Genomic DNA, 24,983 nt, shown 5'->3' with positions numbered 1-24,983 from the left:
TTTGGGGGGGGGGGGGGCTCCCGCGTCGAGGGAGGCAGCCCCGGGAGGTCAGCTCAGGAGGGGTTCGGCCCCGTCGTGAGAGGGCGTCGAAGGGTCCAGACGATCTGAATTGAGTATCTGTTTCGCCTGTACGCGAAGCCTTTTTCGTGTATACGCCACACACGTGAGAAAAGATAGATTCGCGCAAGAAAAAGACTATTACGGGGAACTACTTTAGAGGCAGATTGGAAAGTAAAGCTGTCTCCTCGGGAACACGGCGCAGCTGATGGAGCCGTTTGGTCGACTTGACAGCTCTGTTCCTGTTGAATATAAACTCATCTTCGAAGTCGGTAATTGAAGCGATTCACGAAACGTTTCGGCGAAGATTAATGAAATGAGCACAGTTAGTCTTCTGCGTCTTGAGCTGTTTTAGGCCAGGTCGTGGGATTAATGCAACCCAAGCAGTCGAATCTCAACCTTCACAGTATGACCCACTTCAGTATTAACCGTACTAGATGCACGTTTCTCCACTACGATACGTGCTGCCTTGAGAAAAGGATGGTGAACGAGGTGACCGGAGATTTCCGTAGCCTCTTCACGATTTCACGCCGACGGTCCTCATGCGAAAGGGATGCACCACCGCATACACCTACCTCGCTGTCTTCCTTGCAAGTATACCACTACGATTAGAAAGGTAGCAAAATACAGAATGATGTCGTTTCTGATGAACTACCTATGCAATTACTCCTGTTGCATGCGAATGCGTGAGCGAAATTTGTTGGTAAATTACCATGAATCGAGAATGTGATCATCAGTATCCAGTCGGACATCAGAACTGAACATTTCAAGAGAAAAAAGCTCGTCTGTTACATTTAAAATAGGTCCTGCGCTACCAGCTTCCGTGGAGGTTCGCAGGGGGTTTCAGGATCAGTCGCGGGAAAAAAACGAGCGTTCCTTTCCCTCAACAAAATCAGGCAGAGAGGGGAGAGAATCAACGACGTGAGCCCGCCAACCGTGGTCAACTCCAACGGCGCTATCACTTCTGCCTGAAAAAAAATATGCTCGGCCTTCAGACTTCTAAAGGAGCAATGTGCGCTGTGTAAAAGGCTTTTAAACGCCATCAGAGCAGCCCCATATGTTCCGTGTGGAAAGCAGTATTGCTGTCGATGCAGTTTGTTGAAGAGCGTTGCACGTGATCATGCTCTTCTACAGAAGTCACACAGCGGCGGCGTGTCTGCGGGAAGAGAAGTCGACTAGCTGATCGGATAGTACACTAGTCCGACTGGGGCAAGCAGAGAAACTCATTTGAAGAGGTCTCCGAAGCTTGCACAACCTTGCGACGCTTCTGGACAAGGCATTTTGCCATCCTGCTTTGCCGTCTCCAGTAGAATAGTGAAGGCTGCCTCAGAGATACACGGCCGCTTGACATGCGGCTTATTCCTCACTTCGTATGATCTTCAGTCCGCACCAGGAGGGGCCCTCCCTCGAATTCCCTGACCTCTTTCCCTATTACCTCCAGGGCTGGGAAAGAGATGACAGTGTTCCCTAGCCACCATGTCGACTGTCATGCTACGCACAGCAGTCTCCCAGTCTCCGTTTAGACCAGCAAAGCGATCGCCTGTACAAAGCTCTGCAACTCTACCTGCTTCGGCCAGATGTCTCTCCTGCGCATGTCTCACATGTCTATGCTTGGGGGGAACACAGAGGAAATGTCTGTTCCTCTATTTCACAGTCGTAACACGCACTTCAAAAAGCGACCGCAGCGAAGACTAATGAAGCAGCTAACCCCAAAATGAGAGTAGGAACTGACCCTGTTGTGACGGAGGAAAAAGAACCGCTGGCGAAATTAGCGGCTGCAACCTTTACCTTCACAGTGCATGCGTTTGCATTCTGGCTCTGTCCGGACGCGCCCTTCTGGGTAGGCGCAGAAGCTGCGGAGCACTTGTAACAGAACGTGGCGGCAGTCTCAGGCAACTCATCTACAATGAGCGAGTAGCCTGAGCTCCCTTGGGACACCATGGCAGTTGGCAGCTTTTCTGAAAGAGTCACTTCTTTCTCGCATGACTCATCGAATATCTTATCTGAAAATTCTTCAGGAGACAGCGTGGCAACGTTCGTGTCGCAGTGGAACGAAACGCGCTTGGATTCGCTGGTGATCTCCAGCTCCAGGTTTCCCTTATCCACAGTGCAGGCTGCACACATAAGCGAGGAGCACGAGGGAGTGAGAAGTCGAACATGACCCCGTAAAAATGATGGAGTGAGCTAAAAGTGTTCTGCTGGGGACACAATCATTATGGGCAACGGAGGGTGATTGAAAAGGGTTCGGTTTCGTGTTGCGGGGCAAGCGATGCGGTTTTGATTTCGCCTCTACTACGACCAGGCTGACACTGCGTTGCACACATATGCTTCACACTAGAACAGACAAAACAGACAATCTGTAATCTGTATTCTCTGACATATTTTGACCACATCATATCAGCAGTCCCGACACACACCGTGCTGTTTCCATGCCAAACGTGTTAGCCACTTCATTGAATGCAGCAGGTCAAGTGTCGGTGATGCTGGTGTTCGTGGACGACCACAAGCCTTCCACAAACAGCCAAAGACTCAGGTGAAATGCATCTCATGCTTACTGTGGGCAGCTGGATCAGCGGGAACTGTCACTGTGACGAGGCATTTTGCTTCGGGTTCTTTTGCACCGGCCTGGGCTCGAACCCCACCGACGCCTCCCACTCCTGGATTCGATCCAACGGGAGCATCCGTTGCCGCTTTGCATTCGAAGTAGATGGCCGTCGTTCGCTGAGGGAGCTTTCCCAGCGTCAGCGCGACTTTCGATCCGGCCTTGGGATCCCCTGTAGGTGTGACAATAGCTTGCGAGCCTATGCCGAAAAGATCCTCCAATCTCTTCACTACGCTGGGGTCACTGTTCATGTAACACTGGGTGACGTTTTCACTTTCTGTTGACCCCGGCTGGACCTTGCTCACCTCTGTGGCGCAGACAAATGAAACCGACTTGGTTTCGGCGTCCACTGACACGGATATGCCGCCTCCGCCGGCACTGCTCGTGCATGTGTTTGTAGCGGGAGCGGCACCGTCTGCCTTGCTCCCCAGCACTGTACTGCCTTCGAGAACGGCAACCAACAAAAGCACAGCCCCCGCCAACATGCTATGCGTTGGAACAGCCTTAATCCCTGCCATGGTGATCATTTATGTGAAAGACACAGAGAGCAAAGGCAATACCAACTTTTCCGAGCCACAGTCCGTCCCAGTCTTGTTTTGAGACCCACACGCAGGCGAAACGATCAGGATGGGGGCGATTAAGGGGAAGGCCGATTCAGGCATATGCGAAGAAATTCTAAAACTGAGCGCGTTTCAAATAAAATTTTACAGGACACAAGGAGATCGATCCGTCAAGACGGACTCACAAAAACCCCTCGCCGACTCACGCAAAGACAATCTGAAAAGAAAACTATCTCGTACCAACAACAACACTATCGTCCGGTACGTCATCTCACCCGAGGCTAATTTTTGATTTTTTCAGACCTTGCATACAGCAGCTTCTTAGGCTGCAAAACAAACTAATACAGGATATATTTGAAAAAACCTATTGCACAGTGGGCATAGTAGGCGTCGAGGCTATTGACACTGTAATCATCGTTCGCATTATCTTGCCCAATCTTGCCCAACAGATAAGACAGACATCACCCTCTCACCGGCTCACCCCGCCGTGGTATTCGGAAGACAGCTTAGGACCGAGAGAGACAATCGGAGAGAGGCGGACGGGGGCAATCTCCGGGGGAGCGCTCCTGTGTTGAGGCTGGCAGCGTTGCCCTACGTGGGCCTTTTGGCCTTTCTGAGAGACGGTTGCAAAATGCCGAGGACGAGAGGGGGAGAAAAACAATATCCAACAAAGTAGCCATCTGTTGTGACTTGGACGGTCAAAGTACATCTTGCTTGCCTCGCAAGGCTGACATGTGTCTACATGAGTGTGGCATGTCGTACAGGTTACCCTGGAAATGACTGCCTGTATCGATTGCATGCGCACGGCCCGCGCTTTACCCTGTTTTCTCCGCTGAAGCCTTGTCTTGAATTTTGAAAGGCAATGGGCCGTTCACACGTTCTTCTCATGCGCGTTACTGTTGAAAGAGCTTTCATTCTCCTCTGAGGCCACTTCCCAATAGAGAAACAAGTATCGGTATGTATACTCTTTCCTCCGGCTTCCTTCCGATAGAAATTCCGGTACTCTGATGCCTTCAGGTACACCGCCAAATTCGTGGATGTCTTTTCTCGGTGTGCAACTCCAACTTTTGTCGGGTTGCTTCTGTGCTTCTCAATCGATCCACCGTATTGCTCAATGGCGAAAAGAGGAAGACCCTTCCACAACCGAAAAAAACCCACAGTCAACCACAAACACTCCGTTTACGCCCGTAGGAATCCTTTGACCGTTTCTACAGAAACGCACTCACCGTAGTCTTTTTTCCCCGTCGCTTCTTTTCTCATTTCTCCCAATTTTTGAGTTCCATATAACTTCTGCACGACCCTCTTCCCGTCTCCCCTTTGAACCTTTGCAGCGGCGTTGACAGCTGGGCGGCCAGATACGCAGGGTGTATTTGTCTTTTTCCCAGTATGTGGCGTTTTTCTTTTTCTTAAAATCGCCTCTGTTCCATGTGGAGGGCTGCCTCGAGGGGATGAATGCGGCACTGTGGGCAGACGATGATGACGCTTCACGTCCACGATTTTCGCGCACCAGCAGGGAGTCTGACTGCCGCGTGGCTTGTTTATTTCCTTTTCCTTTTTTCTCTCATGGAATCTCAAGCTCGCTTGTCTCCGCTCTCCTCTACTTTGTTCTCTGACCTAGCCAGCAACAGAGGGCTGTGTCATTTCTCCTCGCCCTCGCCTGCAGTTGGGGCCGTAGGCGCCTCTGGTGTGGGTTCCCTCGCTGCAGCAGGTCGACATGCAGCCTCTGCAAAATGCCTTCGGCGCTTGCCTTTGTCGAGCCACAGGAATCCGCGACGTAATCCCCATGCGCGCCGTCTGGACGCTTTGCTGAAGCCTCCTCCACAGAAGTGGAGTGACGGCAGTTCCGATCCCGAGGCGCCCGTCAGTGACACCGGTAGCTTCTGCCTCAGGACCGTTCGTTTTTGCTTATCCCAGGGGCCGAGTCGTGCGAGGAATCTGCCGAGACGGTATCATCCGAGCACACTCGCGTCTACTTTCTTCAGTCCCCTTGTGCTGACGAAAAGGCCACGGAGATCGTGGCCACACCTGGACGACTCCGGCCGGCTACGAAGGTCGTCTCTGAACCACCCACGAAGGCCGCCTCTGAACCACCCACGAAGGTCGTCTCTGAACCACCCACGAAGGCCGCCTCTGAACCACCCACGAAGGTCGTCTCTGAACCACCCACGAAGGTCGCCTCTGAACCACCCACGAAGGCCGCCTCTGAACCACCCACGAAGGTCGTCTCTGAACCACCCACGAAGGTCGCCTCTGAACCACCCACGAAGGCCGCCTCTGAACCACCCACGAAGGTCGTCTCTGAACCACCCACGAAGGCCGCCTGGGGTTCCTGGCTTCGTCGGTCTGGATCTGATCAAGGTAATTCGCTTGCCCGTCTTGGTTCCTTCGGTGCGTAGGCCGTGTGGGAAGGCGGACCGGGCTCTCAGTACGGGTTTGACTGTGAGGCGTGCCGTCTTCATTTCGCACAAGGTGCCTTGCATCCAGTTCAAACACGACGGCACCCTAACAGAGACCGGGTTTCCGCAGAGGACTGCCTCAGTGACCCATTGAGCTGGGGCACTCACGTTGCGCGTGACTCGAGTTGAGCTGTGCAACTCGAAACGACTCGGAGCGGTTCGGTTGACATTCAGACTGGGCCATGCGGCCGAGCACAGAGGGTGGACAGTTCGCGTCCATTGGGAATCTGTCGACAGTTAATCTGCAGCGTTATCCTATGCAGACACAGCCACTTCTCGATGGAAGCGAGATGCGAGGCACGATGGATGCACGAGTACAGCAAAGTGCAGGGACTGCCACACAGCCCGTTCTGCTGCTCCTTCAGATTGATCTTCGCCTGGCTGTACTGCCATGAGAGAGAGGAGAACTGGGTTCTCAGCATCCCTTCCATACAGACATCCTTTTTGTGTCTCGTTCCTCCCCCGATTTTATATAGTTTTCCTTCTCGTCAGAGCGTGGTCCGAACCCAGTTATCAGGAACTGTAGGAGCAGCAGGAGAGAAAACGAATGTTTGAAGCGAGCGATGTCTTGCGTATACTACCGCCTCCCTCTCTGGGATTCGCCACTAGATGAGCAGGAAGGTACCGAGGAACCTGTTGACGGGAGCATTCAAATTCTGCCTTCCTTGCTCACCGTTTCTTTTTCTTTCGGCTTGTTTTTCCGATTGGTTCTCCTGAATAGATCTTTGGCAGGCTGGCAGACGTCTCGACCGTGGGCAGCGTCATTGCGTCCCCTGTGTCCTCCCCGGCGGCAGCGGCTTCGTTGATCTTGGGTGTCTACGAACATGTGGCGGAACGCGCCCGGAGGCGGGGACCGGAACTGTTTCATCCCGGCGCAAGCACAACCACAGAGGAAACACCAAGGGAAACTGGTGGTCTGGTCTCCACGGCGTGTAGCTGTGGTTCAACCAGACAGACCGCCGGTGTCTCTCTGGCACACCTAACGCACAGAGAATGCCGCCCAGACGTGGGTGACCCCGAGAGGTTCACGAGTGACGGTGCTCGAAGGGGCGGAGACACCGGTGTAGATAAGGAGGCAGCGAGTGTGGAGGGCGAGGCGAACTGGGATTGGGATGCTTGGCTGATGAGAGAGAGAGAAAAGTGGCTCTCGGGGACGCATCACTCGCTGCTGATTCAAAAGAAAGCCCGATTCAAGGGTCGAGGAAGGCGGGTATTGAGCGACAAGAAAAAGTGGGAAGTTCTGTTTGACAGGACCTCCGCTCCCGCGACAACGGGGCCTGTAGAGGCTACGGCCTCTGGGACAGGCAGCTGCGCCTTTGATTTGAAACAGGGCGGCAGCGGGCAGTCACCCCGGGGCGGGAACGAAGACGAAGTGGCGTCTAGACAGGGAAGGGTGCCAGGCGAAGGCGCACAGTCCCAAGGCTACGGCGCGCCTCTTTCAAAGACCGGTCTGATACCGACGTCTGGTGAGGGGGAGAAACAGCCTCTGAGTCAAGGCAGTCTACATTTAATAGGGGAGGGACTAGATCGACAGGCCTTTGAGGAGAGACTCCTTAAGTCAAAGTTCCTTTGGCCCCTCCAACCGAACAACGGCGCCGCTCTCCGTTCCATCCAGTACATGCCAGGTATGGAGCGCGTGTGCTGGCTTACTCTTTTCGGCTTCTGTGTTGTCTCGACGAGGTTGGTCACCAGAAGCAGGGACAGCCTGAGCTAACATTCAAGACTTTGTGCGATTGGGGCCGCTAGAAGTTGACTCAGGGATGCAGCGAGTACAGGCGTTGTTTGCACCGATGGTGCACAGGCTCTTGTGAGTGTTGCAGTTTCCGCGTCATGCAACACTCGAAGTCGCTCTGGCCAGAGCATTTGCTTCCCAGGGCTTGTGTGAAATCTGGACTGGTCCCCTCAGTGGGTGGGAAAAGCTATTCGGGGGAGAAGCGGCCTTTTACCGTATATTTCGTGAGGATCAAGGGTTGTCGACGTCGTAACGACTGAAATCAACTGCGTAACGGACTTACTGAGAAGGTGTGCGAGGCGATGGGCTCGTCGGGTAGTTTCAAAAGGATTTCTGCCCGAGAAAAGCATTCACCGATCGGTTCTGCCTGGGATTTGTTTCAGCTGCGTACGAGTTGTTCCTCTCCGTGGCTCGGCGAGTGCGGAACGCTCCAGGTGGACACCAAGAGGAGGACAACGAAGACAACAGTGAGGACTACGCAGGAGATCCAACGCATGCGCCAAGACAACGTGGACAACAGAGGAAGAAACGCTCGCCATACGAACGGGTTAACCAGTTTTTGCAGACGAGTCCGGTGGCTCCCGATGCAGTTGGTGAGGCGGGTTCTTTGATCAGGGTTGTTCTCTTTAAAACATCGAGTTAGAGAAGGAGCAGCAGGATGGGAATTTAGGATGTTGCACGCTACAGCTGCCGCTTTCGTAGTCTTGTGTGTTTTAATTCATGTGAGTCGAGGACTGTATAACTGGGGTTATAGTTATTTAACCACCGCTTGGATGTCTGGTTTAGTTTTATATCTACTTACTATAGCCACTGCCTTCCTCGGATATTGCCTTTCCGTCTCAGTATGCCTCTCATGAGCAAGGAAGCCTGAAGCTCTACTGGCTTCTGGGACCCGGTGCCACGCTCAATGCAGCGAAAATTAGCAGCCTGCACCAGGTTTGTTTCAGTCCCGTATGTTTCGGGTACGCAGGTGGGCTGTGGTAGATGGATCTGTCAATGCGCGCCTCACGACGCGACACTCCCGTTCGCGTCAGTTGCATGCGTTTCGCTCACAATCGCCTTGCATATCTGTCGCCAAAATGAACCGTGGGGAGGTTTCTTGTGGCATTCGGTATAAGTGTCGCCCTGCAGCTGAGGGACGGCGTCAACGCCCGGGTTGAGACCTCTCTCAAGGGAGGCCCGCAGTTTTCCTTCCACTGTTCAGCTGCACTTGGCAAGGGCTCTCCGTCTTGACGAGTGCGGCGTTCCTCGCCTGCGTTGCCTCCTGTTTTGCGGCTTAGACTGCGTATGGCGTGCCCTGACGCGCGTGGTTACCGGCCCATTTGGGGAGGTTTTGCCTCCTCGAACATCTCTCTCATGCCCGACACTGGCGGCTGTCAGCGACACGCAAGGACTGAATTCTGGCCGGCGGCTCTACCGTGGCGACTTCCTCCGATCGATCTGGGAGTGGGCTCCAGCAGATGGTACGACAAAGCGCGAGCAAGGAGCAACCATGCTTCAACCGAGGCATTGCGAGATGCCGCAGTCTTCTGCTTGGCTCACGTAGCGGATACGGTGGGAAAACCTGCTTGCAAGGATTGGTACCAACGGAAGGCTATCTTGTCCAGAAATGCTTCTGCGCGTGTATGAAATCGGATAAGATGACAGCCAGAGCTGTATTCTTGCGCTCACTTTTCATATAGGAATCCTAATCGTAAGCTGTTTGATCTCTGTCATGTGTCCACGCAGGGTTCGTCGACTGGGAGTCCTTCTTGTTTTTTCTGGACGAGGTTCCGTCTGACGGGGTTGAGTCACTCTTCAACTGAAACGAATATGGGAAATGCCAGTGACCCCGCCTCGGTCAGACACGGAGGCGACGGAGTAATCTTGCTTCGTAGTTCCTTCGTGTGTGAATGTGAGTTTTGGAAACGGAAAATGAATCGGGTCCTTTTCTGAAGGCCCAACTGCAGCTGATGCAAAAGCAGACATTGTGAACTTGTTTTTGAACGACCGGGCAGTGGGCCGGCTGGCGGCTGTCGACGCAGCATTCTGAGAGAAGCACCTCAAAGATGAGCTGGGGACACGAAGTGTGCAGTCGAGTTGCAATCCAAGTTATGCATGTACACCTCTGCAAGCGCGGTTAGCGCTTTTACCCGCAAGCAGCAAACTATCTGCAGCAGTATCGCAGTCCTGAGGTAGTGCCCCGGGGTGGATTGGTCACGATTCCGGAAAAAGCCAGCAGTGCATGGTGGTTCGCGCGCAAGCGCATTTCTTGCTTAACGAGATAACCCGCGAAAACTGACGCCTGCCGTGCCCAAGACAGAGCCGATACCTCCAACGTGTCTGAAGCCCTGACACCAATCAGCGGAATGCTTTACTTGACTTGAGGCACGCACGAAGCTACTGCCTCCGTGCTTCTCGGCCCGAACATTGTATAGAGATATAGCTGCGTTCGTGTCGGTTTACCCACATCTCTTCGCTCAGGATTACTGTCGAGTGTAGCTGGTGGTGGTGGCATCTGGTGGAACTTTGTCAAGCATGATTAAATGCTGGAGGTTCACCAATGGGTCCTCGCCGGCTACACCTGTGCAGCTCGAGGCTCTTCTAGTTTGTGTAGAGCGCCGTAGACCACGTGCAACAATCTGCTGAAACTCCTAGAGCTGAAGCTGGATAGTTCTCGATTCAGTTCCGCCAGTGTGATGCTCGCATCTGAATGTGCCTTCTTTCGGATGACTTCGGTGTTAGCAAAGGACAACGTCCTCTAGTGTCTGCTGCTGTGGTGCTTGACGGGTTTTCAGCGAGGCGGAAAGCGTGTTCACGCTTCAAGCCAGAACAAATGTTTGCGTGCACCACTGTGATTCGTCGTTCCCATGCGTCTGTATTGTTCGTACAGACACGCCGTTTCATCTTTCTAATTTGAGAATATCGCAGTGGGGGATTGGGGTGGAGCAGAAGTCTAGCCGGTGTCGCTTGGCACTCCGTGGTGGCGAACCAGGAAAAAAGAACGGAGTTACAGACGACCAGAGGACGGCGAACAGGGTTAAGGAGTCACTCTCTCCGTTGTGGTTCCACTCAACGGGTCGACGCACCGCTCTTCACACTCCATAACCCTTTGGTAGCATCATGTATGTTACGACCAGGTTCAAGACTTTTTGCTTAGTCTCAAAAACTGTTGTGGTCAAGTCGCTAGTTTTATCAACGTAGTATGCTCTTGCACCATTCCACCAAGATAATGACGCCTTCCCAAGTAAACTCAGGAGCCGGCAATGAAACGCAAACTGGCTGGAGAGCAAAAGCTCCAGCTTTGCCCATACCTAGTCAGTTCCGGAACACGCATCGGAGCCGTCTGACTGTGGCCACTTCTGTAGAGGCGTTGTTGAATGTACCCTCAAAGGTATGTGGCAACAAGTGCAGAATGTGGATCAACGTCGATAGCGAAGCCTGATGAATGTCGGCGGTGCTGCACTCACCTTCATCATAGGTGTCTTACGTCGTCCTCTGAGAGGAGAGAGGACATGGTTCCTCGACTGGTCTCTCTATGTTAAACAAACAGACAAACGTCTTCCTTCGTGCCTCGTGAAGTTCATTAACGGAGTCCCATTTTCAGGCTGGCTTACAAAATTTCGTGCCCGCTGTTGCTCAGGTGTCATTAACACGCCAGCGGCAGATTGTAGCAACCAATCAATTGTTGACACTGTGATGTACTTCTCTGCTGGCTTTAAAGACGCAAGGGGTCCGGTGTTGCTGACCACGCCGTAGTCGTTGCGGGGTGAATCACTTTCCCGTTCTCCGTGGGGAATACTCCGCAATGGATTTCTCGTCCCCCCGTTTCCGGAGTGACTGTTCTTCCTCTCCCCTTCCTTCCCGTTATCCCCTCTGCGCATTCTTTCTGTTCGCCAGTTTTTTTTTTGGCTTATGCTGTTCATGCGTCATACTTCCGCTGACGCGTCAGGGTCACGCTAGGGCCCCCAGGAACGGTCCTCTTGGGTTGCGTCACGGTAGCTCTCAAACACAAGTGTTCGGTCGGCTATACTCTCCAAGCAAATGCTCGGAATGGTTCTACAGCGTCAAACAAATATTATAAGTCCGATTTTAGGCTGTAAACATACTCCTGTTGCATAATCAGTCTTTGCCACGTCGATACGTGGACGATGCTGCGGGAAGCTACCAGACTTTTGCCGTCGCCCTATCTGAACGGATACACATTTCGCATCATAAAACTCTCATCAAAGGCATGTTCCCTGGAGTACTTCCTCACAAAACTTGTCTTTTCTGACCTTTCAGTTGGTAACGGATTGAAATTCGTGGTAATGGTGGAATCGGAGGATGCGTACCATTGGTTGCGCCTAGGACTGCTTCTACCCGTGCATGAGGTGCGGCGGTGATCATATTCCCCTCTCAGCGGACTTCACCATCCGAAGAAGTTTGCCCCCCCCCCATTTCCTTGCCCAATACCGGATCAACCGTGCCACTAAATTTTCTATGGCTATGTTTAAAATATGTTTGGTGTAGTCTCATGCCTCGGCAGATTCGTGCATGTCTGCCGCCCAAACAGCAAAAACTCTCATGGACGCTGTTCGGTAAGCGCGCGCGCTTGCCGAGGGTGTCTTAGATGCAATTCGCGACTTGCGCAAATCTCGGAACAGCAAACGCGCGGTTATTCACAGCCAGTTCCCTCAAAGAAAGATAGGGGGCGATTTGGCTTCTCTAGGAATTCCTCGTACACTGCCACTGCTTGAATAAGCTTTGTTCATAGTCGAACAAGCTCTGTTCATCTGCAAAATCCCTCACGACTTCTCTCCAGTGTCTCTCACGCTCGTGCCGCTGTTGTTGCCATACTGAAGGTCTCTCTCTTGGTGACCTTCCTTCTCCTCCATTTGTTTCGTTTTTCCCAAAGTACCGTTCAAATGTATCATCGATCGCGTGCTGTATGTGTTGGCCTTTTCCTCCATCTCCGGAACAGGTCTGTTGCGAGGTGGCATGATTGGTAGCGTGCGCGAAACTTCCTTTTTCTGGGACGCTCAGTGCAGAGTTGCCCGCCCTTTGCAATCTGTGTCGTAAAGGTACTAAGTCGTGCTCAATCCGCTCCGTTGGGGAAAATTCTTTCGCACTTTTTCACGTGGTATTTCTTCCTTTCGCGACAAAACCAGTGCCCAAGATGTTTCAGAACGCCTTTCAATCCGGGTTCATTTCCATTCTTTACAGTATCGGGTAAGAACCCTACGTCGACATCAGATTCCCTTCGAGTTTCGAAGTCGGTAAACACGGCGAGTCGGGCAGAGCAGAGAAACGCGACGGATTATCACTCCGTTCTTCCAGGTTTCTTTGCTTTCTCGCTGCACTGGCGTCGGAGAGGCCCGCACCTGGCGGCAGACTGCCCTAGGGAGGAGGGCAGCGTACCACTCCACGCTCGAGCTCGTTCGCAGAAAACAGGATACACCCTGCGATGCCATGATCCATACACCCTATCTGCGTGAGATTGCTGACTGATGACTGTGGAGGAAGACTTCTTTTCGTTGCTCTCTGTAACCTGCTTTCCTCCATACGCTTTACCGGCGTCTTCATTCGTTCACCTCTCCACGTAGTGAAAGAAAAACATGAGAAAGAAGCCAAGGTTGTGTGAACCGTAGAGCTCCTTTCAAGAGAGATAAGAGCTTTAGCGCTCTCATGATTTACGGTGGAATTCTTTTCTAAATTGTTTGATTTGACCTCTCCAGCTTCTGCAGTACATGCTTTCAGTGATCATTGCCGGGTCTCCGTCTGCGGCTTCTTCGCGAGATGCTGTCCACACGACTGCCACTGTTCCTGGACACCTAACCTTTATAGCTCTGCCGCGCTCATTTTCGATCCGTATCTTACCTCTTGCCTCACAAAAGTGTCGGTGGTTCGCCCCAATCAAGACACTAACCAGTGGAAGCCGCAGCTGTGGCACGCATGCCAGCGATGGCGTGGTTTTGTCTGTTCCACTGCTGACACTGTCACCTGATCACAACTACAGAAAAAACTAAAGAGCGCCCTTCCCGTTTTCGTTGTTGTGGCTGGACAAAGACACACCCGGCGTCTTCGTTACTCATCCAGAATTGCGCGTCACTTTGTCGCGAGGGTGCCAAGCTACGCCTCTGTCGCCGTCGCCTCGCCTGTCTCTGTCGCTCTTGCTTTGTGTCGTAATTCACATCAAACGTCAGAGCTGTGTTCTTGCATTTGAAAGGGAGGAAAGCCTGAAAGAGAAGGCGGCGACTAGCAACTCCGTAAAGTCGTGCTGTGGAGGCTGCCTCGGTCGCCCACACAGTTCCGCTGCTGAGCTTAAAGTTAGAAGCCCTCTTTCTACGTCTTCAGACAATTTTGTCAAAGCTTCCAGATTAACCCTAGAGTGCAAGAGGAGAGAAGGTGCCGAATACTCGTTATGGACACCAAATATATGCTTGCGTTCATACAGGAAGGCCTGTATCCCGTGACTGCGCTGCCTTGCTGTTCAGCTCGAAGCCGCTACAGGTGTGGGACAAACATGTACGCAATGGCCACATCAAGCGTCTCACGGACAAGGACATCCAGAGTTGCGTTCTTGAGGTCATGGGCACGAACGTCTCCACCACGTACATCGTGTGCCCGGCAGATCCTGAACAGACTCTCGGCATCAAACTGCCGATTCTCGTTATGATTGTGAAGAACGTAAGCTTTGTTGTGTCCACGCTCCGGTGTTTGCCTTCCAAGGTTTCATTACGCAGAAATGTGCCCATATATGTATATGTACGTAAGCCACAGCTTAGCGCTTGCCCTTCGTACCTTCTGCCTCCAGATGAAGAAGTACTTCACGTTCGAGGTCCAGATTCTGGACGATCAGAACATTCGGCGGCGCTTCAGAGCTTCAAACTACCAGGTAGCGCTTCCCTTCGGATACGCCCTTCCAGGAACAATTAAGTGACGGAACACACTGAACATGATTTCTTTTTGTGCAGTCTTCTCCATCGCAAGGATACGAATCCTGGACGTTGGCGTGAGACTACATCGCTTCGCAGGGGAAGCAGCGTCGGGCCATCTGCGATAGGCGGCGGGTTCGCTTCCGCTTGGCGAGCGAATTCGTGCGTATTTTTGGAGTTTTGTGGCAACGAATACGTTGCGTGTAACTCTTCCGGCCGTCATCTCCACCGTTCTTCCGTCTATGCATGTCGACAGCTACAGGTAGCCGCGCGTAGGTGCTTTCTGGGGTCTTGAGAAAACCGTCGAAGAGTTGGCGCTTGTTTACCGGATTCTCCTTCAGGGAGCAGCCGATGAATGCTCTCGTGTTTGGGCCCTCATAGGAGGGGCACGGTGCCTCTGTTCCGCTTGCCACTGCATGGACCTTTTTCTATTTTTCAATGGGGTGTTTTGCTGTCGTGCCAAAATCACAGAGCACCACTCGCGTGAAGCCATTCGTGTGCACAATGCCGATGCGCCTGGATGAGGGATGGAACCAAATCCAATTCAACTTGGCAGATTTCACCCGACGAGCCTACGGGACAAACTACGTGGAGACTCTGCGCGTCCAGATACACGCGAACTGCAGAATACGGCGGATCTACTTCAGTGACCGTCTCTACGGAGAGGAAGAACTTCCCGCCGAGTTCAAGCTCTTCATGCCCGTACAGAAGCCCCAGTGAGGTCGGGCGAACGACACCCATAGAGGCGGTTTTCACAGCGGCAATTCTCGGGAGCGTGCGTCTCCTGTTTTTGGAGCTCTGGAAGAAATCTGGCCGGGCTTTCGATTTCGTTTTTGCATATTCGGACGCCAGTTCGAGGGTATGCTGTTCCCAATGCGGAACAAAAAGTAGTTTTTCCGACCAGGGAAAGGCATCGGGCTCCGCGGCACAATTCTCCTGGCCGGGTAGATGCCTTGAAAAGGATACTGCGCACGCATCGGTCGTGCCGCTCTTCATCAAAATAGTGTAAGCATGAATCACAGTTTGTCCTGTCCAGGTTGCAACTTGGCAATTTGTTTTTCTTCTGAATGGACTGGAGTTGAGCAGGGAACGGCTCCTGTAACTGATTGTGAGGGTCAGCAACTCGTGTGGACACTTCAGGTGTGCTTCTTTTGAAAAGTATGTGCAGCCATACTCTGATACTGTTGTCTTTCGAAACGGGCATTCTTTACCTACTTTTACTGCGCCTCCGAAACTACCCACTCTCTCGCGGTGGATCATCCAGTAGCCTTGCGGAAAAACATGTCCTCGCATCCAGCTCGCGCGGCGAACGTCCATCCAGTTAGTGCATCTGACCACACACTTGTTAAGGAATGTCTTCCCTTAGCGTCACACTTCCTCGTTAGATCTTGATCATCGGAACGCAGACACAGACGTCCGAATCCGCGGCGCCTCACGGTTCTCTCTTCTTCAGAAGTGGAGGAGCCTGCTGAAGTGGAGCGGACAACGATGCACAACATCCGAGGGAAAAAGCGGCCGAAACGACGTGAAACTGCTAGAGATTACCACGGCTACTCAACGCAGTATCTTAATAACGGAGGCAACACCTGATCTGCGTGCGGTTGCTCCAGTGCATTTTTTGCCGTGTCCTGAACATTCTGGCAGCAGCAGAAAGCGGGAATGAAGCCTAACCGGATATCTGCAGGCGCATCGGTCACAGAATGTGAGGGACAGAGAATCCGTCTGAACACATGATCAGCAGCAGGGGCGGGTGGGTGGTACTGTGTGTCAGACTTGCGTGAACACCACCATGCGCTCCTGAAAAACTATCCGTAGTGTTTTGCGAGGCAACGTGTGGGCTCCTGTTGTTGCCTGAGTTCCTGACCCCACCGATTGCATTGTGGCAAGTACGGCGGACGAGTGTTAGCTTGTTTGACTCGGCTTTTTGAAGTCAAGAAAGAAACTGGCTACGCTCTACAGCACTCGTTGCGAATGGCTGTGGCCCATTTTTGACTTCACGGACAAGGGCAGTCAAGTGCTTCTTTACGTCGGCAGCGCGTAGTTGTATCTCATTTGCCGCTGTCACGGGCCGCGAAAACGTGTGAAGCCGTCGACGGACCCCGAGGGAGCTCGTCTCGTTCATATGTCGGAACCTCCAGGAATTTTTCAATTACCTCCATCTGACTGTTGGACGACTTTCATTCATCCGAAGGCGCGAGAGCGAGGACAAGCAAAGCAATCTGCATGAAGAACCAGAACTCAGCTCTGGGAAAGAGAACGCAACGTTATAGAGGACACACAGCTTGTGTGTGTGCCCGACGCGTGTTTGCTGCCACCGACCACCGAATGTATCTGCTGCCGATTATTTTTTTGCGACAATCCTCTCGCTTCGCTCCAGGTTACCCACGAGAAATCCCAACTTCCCTCTCCTTAAAATCGCAGAAAAAGTCCAGTTCAGTGAGGGTCACTACCAAGAAAGCGACGCCGCCTCCCACTGCATGTGCACCCTGGCGCGTCGCAAGAGCTGGACCAGCTGCGGCTGGCCCAGTCAACGGTTGCGTGGAAAAAGAAACGAGTCTCTTGCGTTGCGCTTTTGTACTGTTTGGCTGCAAACGGGTAACTTGCTGTACACCGGAAACGAAACATAAATGTAAGAGCCAATCAAGGCAGCACAAGAAGGCTCCGCTGCTGCGCAGCTCACGCGCTTGCCGCCGGTCCGCTAGTTGGGAAGATTCCCTCACACGCGCCGGCGAGGCCTCCTTTGCAGCGACTCTCGAGCCAGTCTCCTGGGGTGTGCAGGGGATTTTCCTCGATTGACGCCGCGGGTGATTTTCGTCAAGTTCTTCTTCAGTCACCTCAGCCCGAGTTCCCGCAACACGTTCGCTTCCCTTACGCTGGGTTGACTGCGAGCTCTCACTCCCTTGACAGCTGAAAGTTTCTTCCCTTGCCTCAGAAGAAATATCCCGGCTCGGCCAGTTCCGCGGTGGCCGGGCGTGCTCGGGCTCAGCCCTGCCGTGTGTTAGAAACTGGCCGATTTTCCCCTCCATGAGGAACCAGTGTGTTCCACTTGAGTTGTCGCATTGGCTGGATCGCGTCCGTGGAGTCGGTACATTGCCTTTCCTGTAGACGAAAAGCCGCGAACAGAGATGTATCTGTGCTGGACGGAGAGTCGCTCACACCCACTCAAAGCAGGCCAGAGCAGACCGACAGGCGGCGATGCTTCAGCACATTAAAAGAGCCGAGGCGGGGATCACCTCGCGCAGCCCCCGGCCGTTTACTTCGCTGAAAAAGAGAAGGTTCAGAGGCGTGGTCTCTTCCGTTGCAGTGGTCGGGTTTCCTCTGTTTCCGTCAGTACCCCCTTCACTCGCTCCGTCCCGGCCTGGAGGTGAGACATGCGCAACCTGGCACTTTCCTTCTCTGCAGCCGTTTACGTGGTTCGTTGCGTTGTACGAGGCCTATTTGCTTTAACACCAAGTGAACGGATGGTAACTCACTGCTCCCTCTCTGAGATTTCTCTTCCTCCCCATTTGCGACTTTTCCGTTGAGAACTGCGATAGCCCAACTCTTCGAGGTTCGCCGGACTTGCGTGTTTTCCTCGTGCGAAACGAATGTAGCACGGACTCACCGCTGTTCCGAATCTAAGGTTGGTGCCTGCTGCCCAAGACAAGAGGAGAAAAGGACACCGCACGTCGACCGGGAAGCCTTCACGCTTGAACTGCACTCTGAAGTGAGGAACGTTGTGTGCTTTCCGCAAGTGCTGTCGTTCGTCCGGGCGAGGGCGGCTCCGCACTCTGTGCGTTGCGTTGCCTGCCATTTTCTCTGTATCCCCGGAACCTCTGCGCCGGTTCCCAGGTTTTTCCTACCGCCTGTCTTTTCCCGTGTGTTTTTGCTCCCTCGTATCTCCTGACCCCTTTCGACACACGCAGCGTACCATGACGCACCCGCCGCTTACTCACCGGCGGCAGCCGCCGCTTGAGTGGCATTTTCCGTTACTCTCTCCTGACACAGTCTCATCTGCAGGACATTCCCGTGAAATGGGGGATCTCCGTGCTCCTCGATCGGATGCGCTTGCTACAGTCGGGGAACCTTCCTCCGGGTACACCACACCGTCTCCTACGCATAGCCGCCCGCCAGTTGCAGTTTCTTCTTTCCAGCGAGCGTCGCCGTTCTCAGATCCTTTCTGTCGGGCAGCGCCGTGGATCCCTTCCTCTTCTCCTTTTCCGTCGAGGTTTTCTGAGCCTCCTGGTGGTCCTGCTTCTGCTACACCAGCCGGAAATTCGGGGAGCCCCGTCGCCTCTAGCAGTGAGGAGAGACAGAAACCTTTGTGTGTTCGGAGTCTTGTTCTGGGAATGGAAATCGCCCTTCTTAGTGAACGCGTTAGCCGCCTCCCTGACGGTGGCCTCGACTCCGCAAGCGACCTCACATGGCTGTGCCTGCTTCAAGCCTATGGGCTGTACCAGCAGGACACGGTGGCCTTCTTGAATGGGCTTCTCGTGGAGGTAAGACAGGCACCGAAAAGAACAAGATGGCCGCAGAGACAGACGCGAGACTTGGGTGAAACGAACGTCAAGATTCAGGTTCTCCAGCTCTGGAGTTGCGTCGCCCCCGGAATACGTCGAGTGGTAACCTCGGGCGTGGAGACCTCCTCATGGCAAGAGAAGAGTATTCAGCTTTGGTCTACAGACAGGCATTGGGGGGGTGTTCTGAAAACAGCAACCGTGGAGCTCCGTTTTTATCACACATGGAAGAGTCTGAATGTGCTTCTCGAAGAGGCATGCTCACACTTGCGTTGTCGCGCGGAAGTCAGTTTAAACCTACACAGAGTTTATCGCGGAAGTTCCAGAGACGGCTCCGGTCCACGCCAGGGCGGCAAAGGGCCTTTCCTCCAGGGAAGGGAGTGTCTCTGGCGTGAACTTTCGTGCGGATCAAAAGCGTGCGCAGAATCAAGAGGTATTGATGGCCCTTTGTGTGTTTCTCTCTCCGCTTTTCCCTCAGTCTCAGGATCGCCTGACTCGGCTTCTCGACTTCTTCCAGCACTCTCCGTCCGCCGCTTCGCGCTCGCAGTCCTTAGGCCTTCAACGCGGCACGTCCTCTGCGCCCGCGGGATCGCGTTTCGCCAGTTCTGAGGCACCCGGGAGGTCGATCCCCACGCAGCAGTCACGCGCCGCCTCTCTCTTTCAACCGGCAAGCACCGCGGGACTGGACGACGTTCCGGCTAGCCGTGGTTCTTCTGGAGCGTCTTCAGCGCGGGAGGACGGCGCCGCGGACTCGTGTCTCCGAAGCGTCACGGGAACTGCGACTTCTCCAGAAGACGAGAAACAGCGCCAAACGGACCTGACTGTGAGTATGCTCGAGGCGTCTCCCCAAGAGGTTTGTTCGTCGCTCTGCTCCTCCGGCATTCCGGGGTCTTCTGTAACGTCGCCTTGCGGCTCCACGTTTACCTCTCCGCTGGTTTCCTTCTCGTCGTCTCCTCGCGCCTCGCGTTTGCAGTCTGAGGGCGACAGCCCCGAGGAGCATCCTGAAGACTGCTCACTCCCGTCTCTTCTGCAACAGGGCCCGGGACCCTCGTTGGCTCCTGGGAAGGACAAGGAAGTCCGCGGTTTCCAGGCTACTCCCTCTGAGCTTGCAGCTGTGCTCTCCTGTAGAGGGAAAGAGAGGACCCAGAAAGGCGAGCGCGACTGCGAGAGAGCTCCCGAAGGCAGTGCACGGGAACTGGTTTTGTCTTCCACTTCCTTGGGAGGAAGCACCAGAGCTGCAGTGTCTCAAAGTGGCTCTGTAGGATCCTCTCTGGAGAATCTCTCCGAGTCTGTGACGTCGCTTGACGCAACGAAGGGAGAGAGAAGGCTGACACACACACTCCGTTTCAAGGGAAGCGAGGCAGAAAGAGGATTCGAAATCGACTCAGCAGACGAGGGCCTGGAAGGCGGGGCAGACGCAGCGGATGAGGAAGAAGTTCCTCGTCCTCGAGTTCGGCGGTCTCTCGCATTTTCGGCCACGGAAATTCGAGAAGACACCTCCGACGAAGACGGAGATACACCTGCGTGTGCACGGATCGCTGAGTTCCGCCGGTTGGGCGGGTCCACGACGGGGTCGGGGAAGAGCGACGAGGAAGAGGAGGAAGGTCCTGCGGGCGGAGATTTCGCGCTTCCGAATCGCGATTCAGAAAGACTCGAGCCGAGCCGTTTTGCTTCTGATTCACGCGACGAGAGAATCGAAGTGGAGACGCGGAATACCTCTTCCTCCCAGGGTAGGTCGTTCTTGTCCTCGTCTCCTGCCTCCGACTTCCAGGGAAAGTCTCCCGCTTCCGTCCGGCGCAGTCGGCGGCGGATCGAACAGACTCAAAGGCGTCCTCACCGTTTGCGGCGCGCGCGGTCGTGCCCGTGTTTAGAATTTCGTCGCGCCTCTCGAGGTCTCAACTTCTGCTCGCCTTTCTCTGATCAACTCCGGCGTCACTCTGTCGAGATCATTTTGTTGCCTGCGGCATGGAATCGCCGTGCAGCTCGCCCGTCTTGGTTCTGCCGTGAGTTCCCCACCGCGTTTTCCGACGCCTTTGCACTCCACACCGCAGATGCGTTTAGTCTGAATACGGCGGACCGCTTCTCGCCGCTGAATAATTCTGGCCCTTCGCATCTCGTTCCTCCGTTTTCTCCACCTACCACATCTTCTCCAGAACCTGCGTTTGGTGAAAAAGAAGACAGGGACCAGACAGCCACACATGAGTCGGTAGACTCTCTTGGTTCTCCGCGGGACTTGCCTGTCTCTGGCGTGAATCCACTTGCGTCATCTTCGAGGTCTGCTGACCGCACAAGACGCTCGCGTTTGGAAGAATTCGCCCTCGCTCTACGGCTGCAGATGAAGGAAAACGCTCTGAGGCTCCAGCTTGTTCAGCGCCAGCAACGCGCTCTTGTCGAGAGCCAAGAAGCAGCCCGACGGCGGCAACAGACGAACCTGCAGCGTCTTAAAGCCCACCAGAACGCGTGTGCGTCTTCGCACCGTCTTTTCGAAAAATGTTCGAGTTCCCGTGTTCCCGTCGCGCCGCACTGTTCCCCGTCGGACACAAACATTGGCCGCCTTCCGGCATTCTCTGGTGTGGCAGCGCCGCCCTGCCAGCCTTTACCAGGAGCTGCTGAGGGAGAAGGGAGAAGCCACGTCTGCGATATCTGGGGGTCCGCATCTGCCGTGATGGAGCATGTCTTGCCTTCTCCAACATGTGAGGCGTTTCGCCATTCGACCGGACACACGACTGGAGCGCGCGACGTGGAGCGAAGAGCCACGACACAGCGTCAAGAGGCAGTGCATTCTTCGCCTGGACGCGGAGGAATGCTTCTGCTCTCCCTAAATCTGATTGGAGGCATAGAGACGTCGCGAAGTGGCGAGACCTCGGATCGAAGGCATTGCCCTCTCACGACCGTTTCGTCGTCCGGTTCGCCTGACCAGGTAAACCCCCCCGGTCTGGCCAGCTCTCGCTTCGAGCGTGCAGGGACTGATCCGTTTGTGTCGACTTATTCCTTCGCGGAGAGACTTCCGCATACGCAAGGGCGCGAGCGTTCTTCAGGTGTGCTGCAATCTGTGGCAAGCTCGACCGCTTCCACGACTGCGCCGTCGCCTGTCGCCAGCGGTGCCTGTTATCCGTTGCCCAGTCCCCCCTCCCCGGGCATGACCACTGCGAGCGCGGCTCGAGGGCGTGCATCTTGCGCCTCGCGGGGCGTCTTGGCAGCGGGTGAGGACGCTGCGCAATTCCAGTTCCCTGTTGCGGCCCCGGCGGACTTGGGACTTGCGCTGCATCCGTTGAGCAACTCGGCCTCCGCGACTGTCACCTCTCTGCCGCAGTGGAGAGACGCATTGATAAACGGGGAGGAAGGTGAGACGCAAGAAGGGGGGTTCACATTCCGGGCAACCAGTGGGGCCATGGGGATGGCCATCAGACCTCTGTCTTCCATCTCAGCAGCGTCGGGGACATCTACGGAGACAGCAGCGTTCGAAATTCAACCGATGGGAACGCAATGGAGTCCGTCAACGGGATCTGCGGGCGTGCCTTTCCGGTCCTGGTTGCCGACTTCCGCTTTCGACTTGTCTGCCCCGAGCGCCTCTTCGATGTTTGTCGTTGCGCACCGCCCCACGTCGCCGCAGGAAGAAGGCGAAGGCTCCCGAGAGGGAGATGGCACCGGGCAGAGCTCTCTGGAGACGCGGGATCGATCTGCGTCGCCTCCGCGGGCTGCGCCTATCCACGTGCGAAATTACCTGTACCGAGCAGCTGGGGTCGGCGGCCGTCACGCGTGGCCAAGAGAAGATGCCGGGCGAGGCGAAGGCATCCCGGCTGGGCCCCTCGGCGAGACCCTCGATGGCGGGTCGCGAGAAGTATCCCTTCCCTCGCATGAGGCTGTCTCGACTGCGCGTGGCCACCGCTGTCCCCAGTTGCCGGGGCAGCGTCGAACGGAGTTTGGGCCGAGCGCTCCAGCGGGAGGGTCTGAACATGTTCGAGGAGACGCGAGGGGACTTCCAGGTAGTCCCTCGCACGGACGCGCGGCACCCGCCATGTCGCGCAGAACATCTGGAGAGGCGCGAGCGCCGACTGATTTGCAGGCCGCCGACCCTGCGACGTGGGGGCGCTGCATGCAGATGAGACTGGGAGGAGACGAGCAGTCGAGCTTTGCATCTTGCAGCCAGCCGCTCGTTCACGGACGCTTCGAACACCACGTGCTCCTGCAGCAGCGACAGCAGGAGTTTCTTCAAAGGCAGCTGCTGAAAAGTGAGGAGCAAATTCAAGGTCTTCGAGCGCTTATGGACCGTCTCCTTGTTGTCATGGAACACCTTCGGAGCAGAGACGGTGTGAGCAACTAGGGACGCGAGTGTGCAGCCGTCGGGCGGTGCGAAGCAAAGGAGAGGTAAACTAGCGTAGAGAGAGGAGGGACGCCAAGCTCAGAGTCAGGACAGAACCTCGCAACCGTGAAGAGGGCTGGAGTGGAAGACAAAAAGTCGCAGCGAGTGTTTTTCTAGTCAGGCGTCACCGCCCGCCTCGCCGAGGACCAGGATTTCTCTTCTCTGTCGTGTGTCGGTACGTGGCGCGAGCTTCACGGAAGGGGGCTCCCTCGGAGGAGTCGCGACCCGAGGCTGTTTTTTATTCTTTTTCGGGTTGCCCCGCAAATTCTGTATCCGACACTGTTTACGCTCTGCTCCGCTCCGAGAGGACAGTCGACTCTGTTGAGAGTCGCGTTTCCTGCGCGCAGTCCCGGGCCTTCGCGGCAGCAAAGACTCTTCGGCCCTTAAAAATGCCGTCGGTCACATATTTTCTTGAGTAGCGGCTGCAAGGTGCTACGGACGTTGCCTGCGGGGGAGCGCTGACGTTTAACGGCCGCTGCACACATTAGTGGCTAGGCGTAGAGGAAGCAGGAGAACAGCGGAGAAACACGGTTTCCGTCTTTTGCTTGTGAGACGCCTCGAAGCCGTTGAAGTTGGTTCCGTTGCCGGGAAGTCTGAACTGTACGCACTGGCATCAAGGCATTCCTTGATTTCCGCTGGTTGCGAGTCGTAACCGTGAGGAGAGCGTCCCTTTGTAACCGTTTAAAGCGGCTGGTGGCGCTGCCTACAAGAAAACGAATTCGCCCACACGGTTGAAGTTCCCTTTCCCTCCCGGCTTTTTGTCATGGAGGCGCAACCTGAAGGTAGAGCTGCGTCAACAAGCGAAGGCGGTGCGCCGATCGCTTCGCTGAAAAAATGTTCTGTAGACAACTGTAGGCGCCTCTCGTGCTTGTAAGACACTTGGACAGCAGACACCCAACAAGGCGAGAACAAGATGGCAGATGAGGCAGGCAGTGCCGCCTGGTGAGGCTGCTGACGCTAGAGAAACCCTCCAGATTCCGTTAGACAAGACGAAAAGACAATCTCCGCTCCCGGGCAACTCCGCATCTCCCGAGAGAGAGCCGTGGTCAGTTGTGTCGCGCTGAGATGCCCGAGAAAAGTAGCGCATCTCAACACTGGATCTCTGTGGAATCTTCCCACACGAAGCTGCGTGTCAGACGCTCCCTGCGCCCTCAACCGTTTGTCGACAAGATTCCGTGGAAACCGCTGGCTGCCTCCCGCGACACGGAAGCGAGAACCACAGGAACCTGGAAAGTTAACTCTGTGGAGCACTCGTATGGTCCCAGCACAGTGAAAGGCAAGCGTTCAGTGACGAGTATGTTCTCTATTGCCACGCAGAGGGTCCAGTGTGCGCGACAGTCCAAAACATTCCCCCGTTTTGCTCTCTCTCTCTCCTTGAGCTCATTTCTCTTCGTTCACCCGACAACGCGACGGCAGAGAGGGAGAGTCGCCCCCGTTCAAGGGTGAGATTCCTCTCTTCTCCACCTGAGGCCACGCGCCCCGTGCGCTCTCTTCGCCAGGCGCCTGGACAAAACCCCTCCGCAGCGTTATCAGGGAACGTCTGATGTGCCTTGCCAACTTGTGTCCGGTCCCGTTCACCGACAACTCCACTGGTTCGGAAGACTGCAGTTTCCCCACAAGGCAGAACTCTTTCGGTGCATTGTGTGTCTCTCCCGAGCAACGTGGTGCGCGTACGAAAGTGGACAGCGGGCTCGTCCGCTGAGAAAGGGACGAGTTCACCAGAAACGAACGTATAATCCTGTCTCATCCTGTTCTTCCGGGAACCAGATTCAGAATACGTGGATCGGGTAGCTGAGCCTTGCTTCCTCCGACACGAGGGAT

General features: G+C 54.7%; 4 protein-coding genes across 4 annotated transcripts; 3 read left to right on the top strand and 1 right to left on the bottom strand.

The window, feature by feature from the left end:
* Window positions 1–1,725: 1,725 nt before the first annotated feature.
* NCLIV_058060 (SRS domain-containing protein) lies at window positions 1,726–3,186 on the bottom strand (the record flags this gene model as incomplete). The annotated part of the gene is made up of 2 exons (XM_003885362.1): window positions 1,726–2,171; window positions 2,613–3,186. 2 exons carry the CDS (start codon window positions 3,184–3,186, stop codon window positions 1,726–1,728), a joined length of 1,020 nt encoding a protein of 339 aa, XP_003885411.1.
* Window positions 3,187–4,695: 1,509 nt separating this feature from the next.
* NCLIV_058050 (conserved hypothetical protein) lies at window positions 4,696–9,212 on the top strand (the record flags this gene model as incomplete). The annotated part of the gene is made up of 5 exons (XM_003885361.1): window positions 4,696–5,165; window positions 6,408–7,300; window positions 7,791–8,000; window positions 8,688–8,870; window positions 9,136–9,212. 5 exons carry the CDS (start codon window positions 4,696–4,698, stop codon window positions 9,210–9,212), a joined length of 1,833 nt encoding a protein of 610 aa, XP_003885410.1.
* Window positions 9,213–12,544: 3,332 nt separating this feature from the next.
* NCLIV_058040 (conserved hypothetical protein) lies at window positions 12,545–15,023 on the top strand (the record flags this gene model as incomplete). Its single annotated transcript, XM_003885360.1, has 4 exons — window positions 12,545–12,597; window positions 13,863–14,055; window positions 14,183–14,263; window positions 14,775–15,023. The coding sequence occupies 4 exons, from the start codon at window positions 12,545–12,547 to the stop codon at window positions 15,021–15,023; spliced, it is 576 nt and encodes a 191-aa protein (XP_003885409.1).
* Window positions 15,024–18,705: 3,682 nt separating this feature from the next.
* Window positions 18,706–23,123, top strand: NCLIV_058030 (conserved hypothetical protein; the record flags this gene model as incomplete). The annotated part of the gene is made up of 2 exons (XM_003885359.1): window positions 18,706–18,781; window positions 19,231–23,123. The coding sequence occupies 2 exons, from the start codon at window positions 18,706–18,708 to the stop codon at window positions 23,121–23,123; spliced, it is 3,969 nt and encodes a 1,322-aa protein (XP_003885408.1).
* Window positions 23,124–24,983: the final 1,860 nt, after the last annotated feature.

Source organism: Neospora caninum, chromosome XI (assembly GCF_000208865.1).
Source record: "Neospora caninum Liverpool complete genome, chromosome XI".
Classification (NCBI taxonomy): domain Eukaryota; phylum Apicomplexa; class Conoidasida; order Eucoccidiorida; family Sarcocystidae; genus Neospora; species Neospora caninum.
This window is presented reverse-complemented; position numbering and strand designations above follow the sequence as displayed.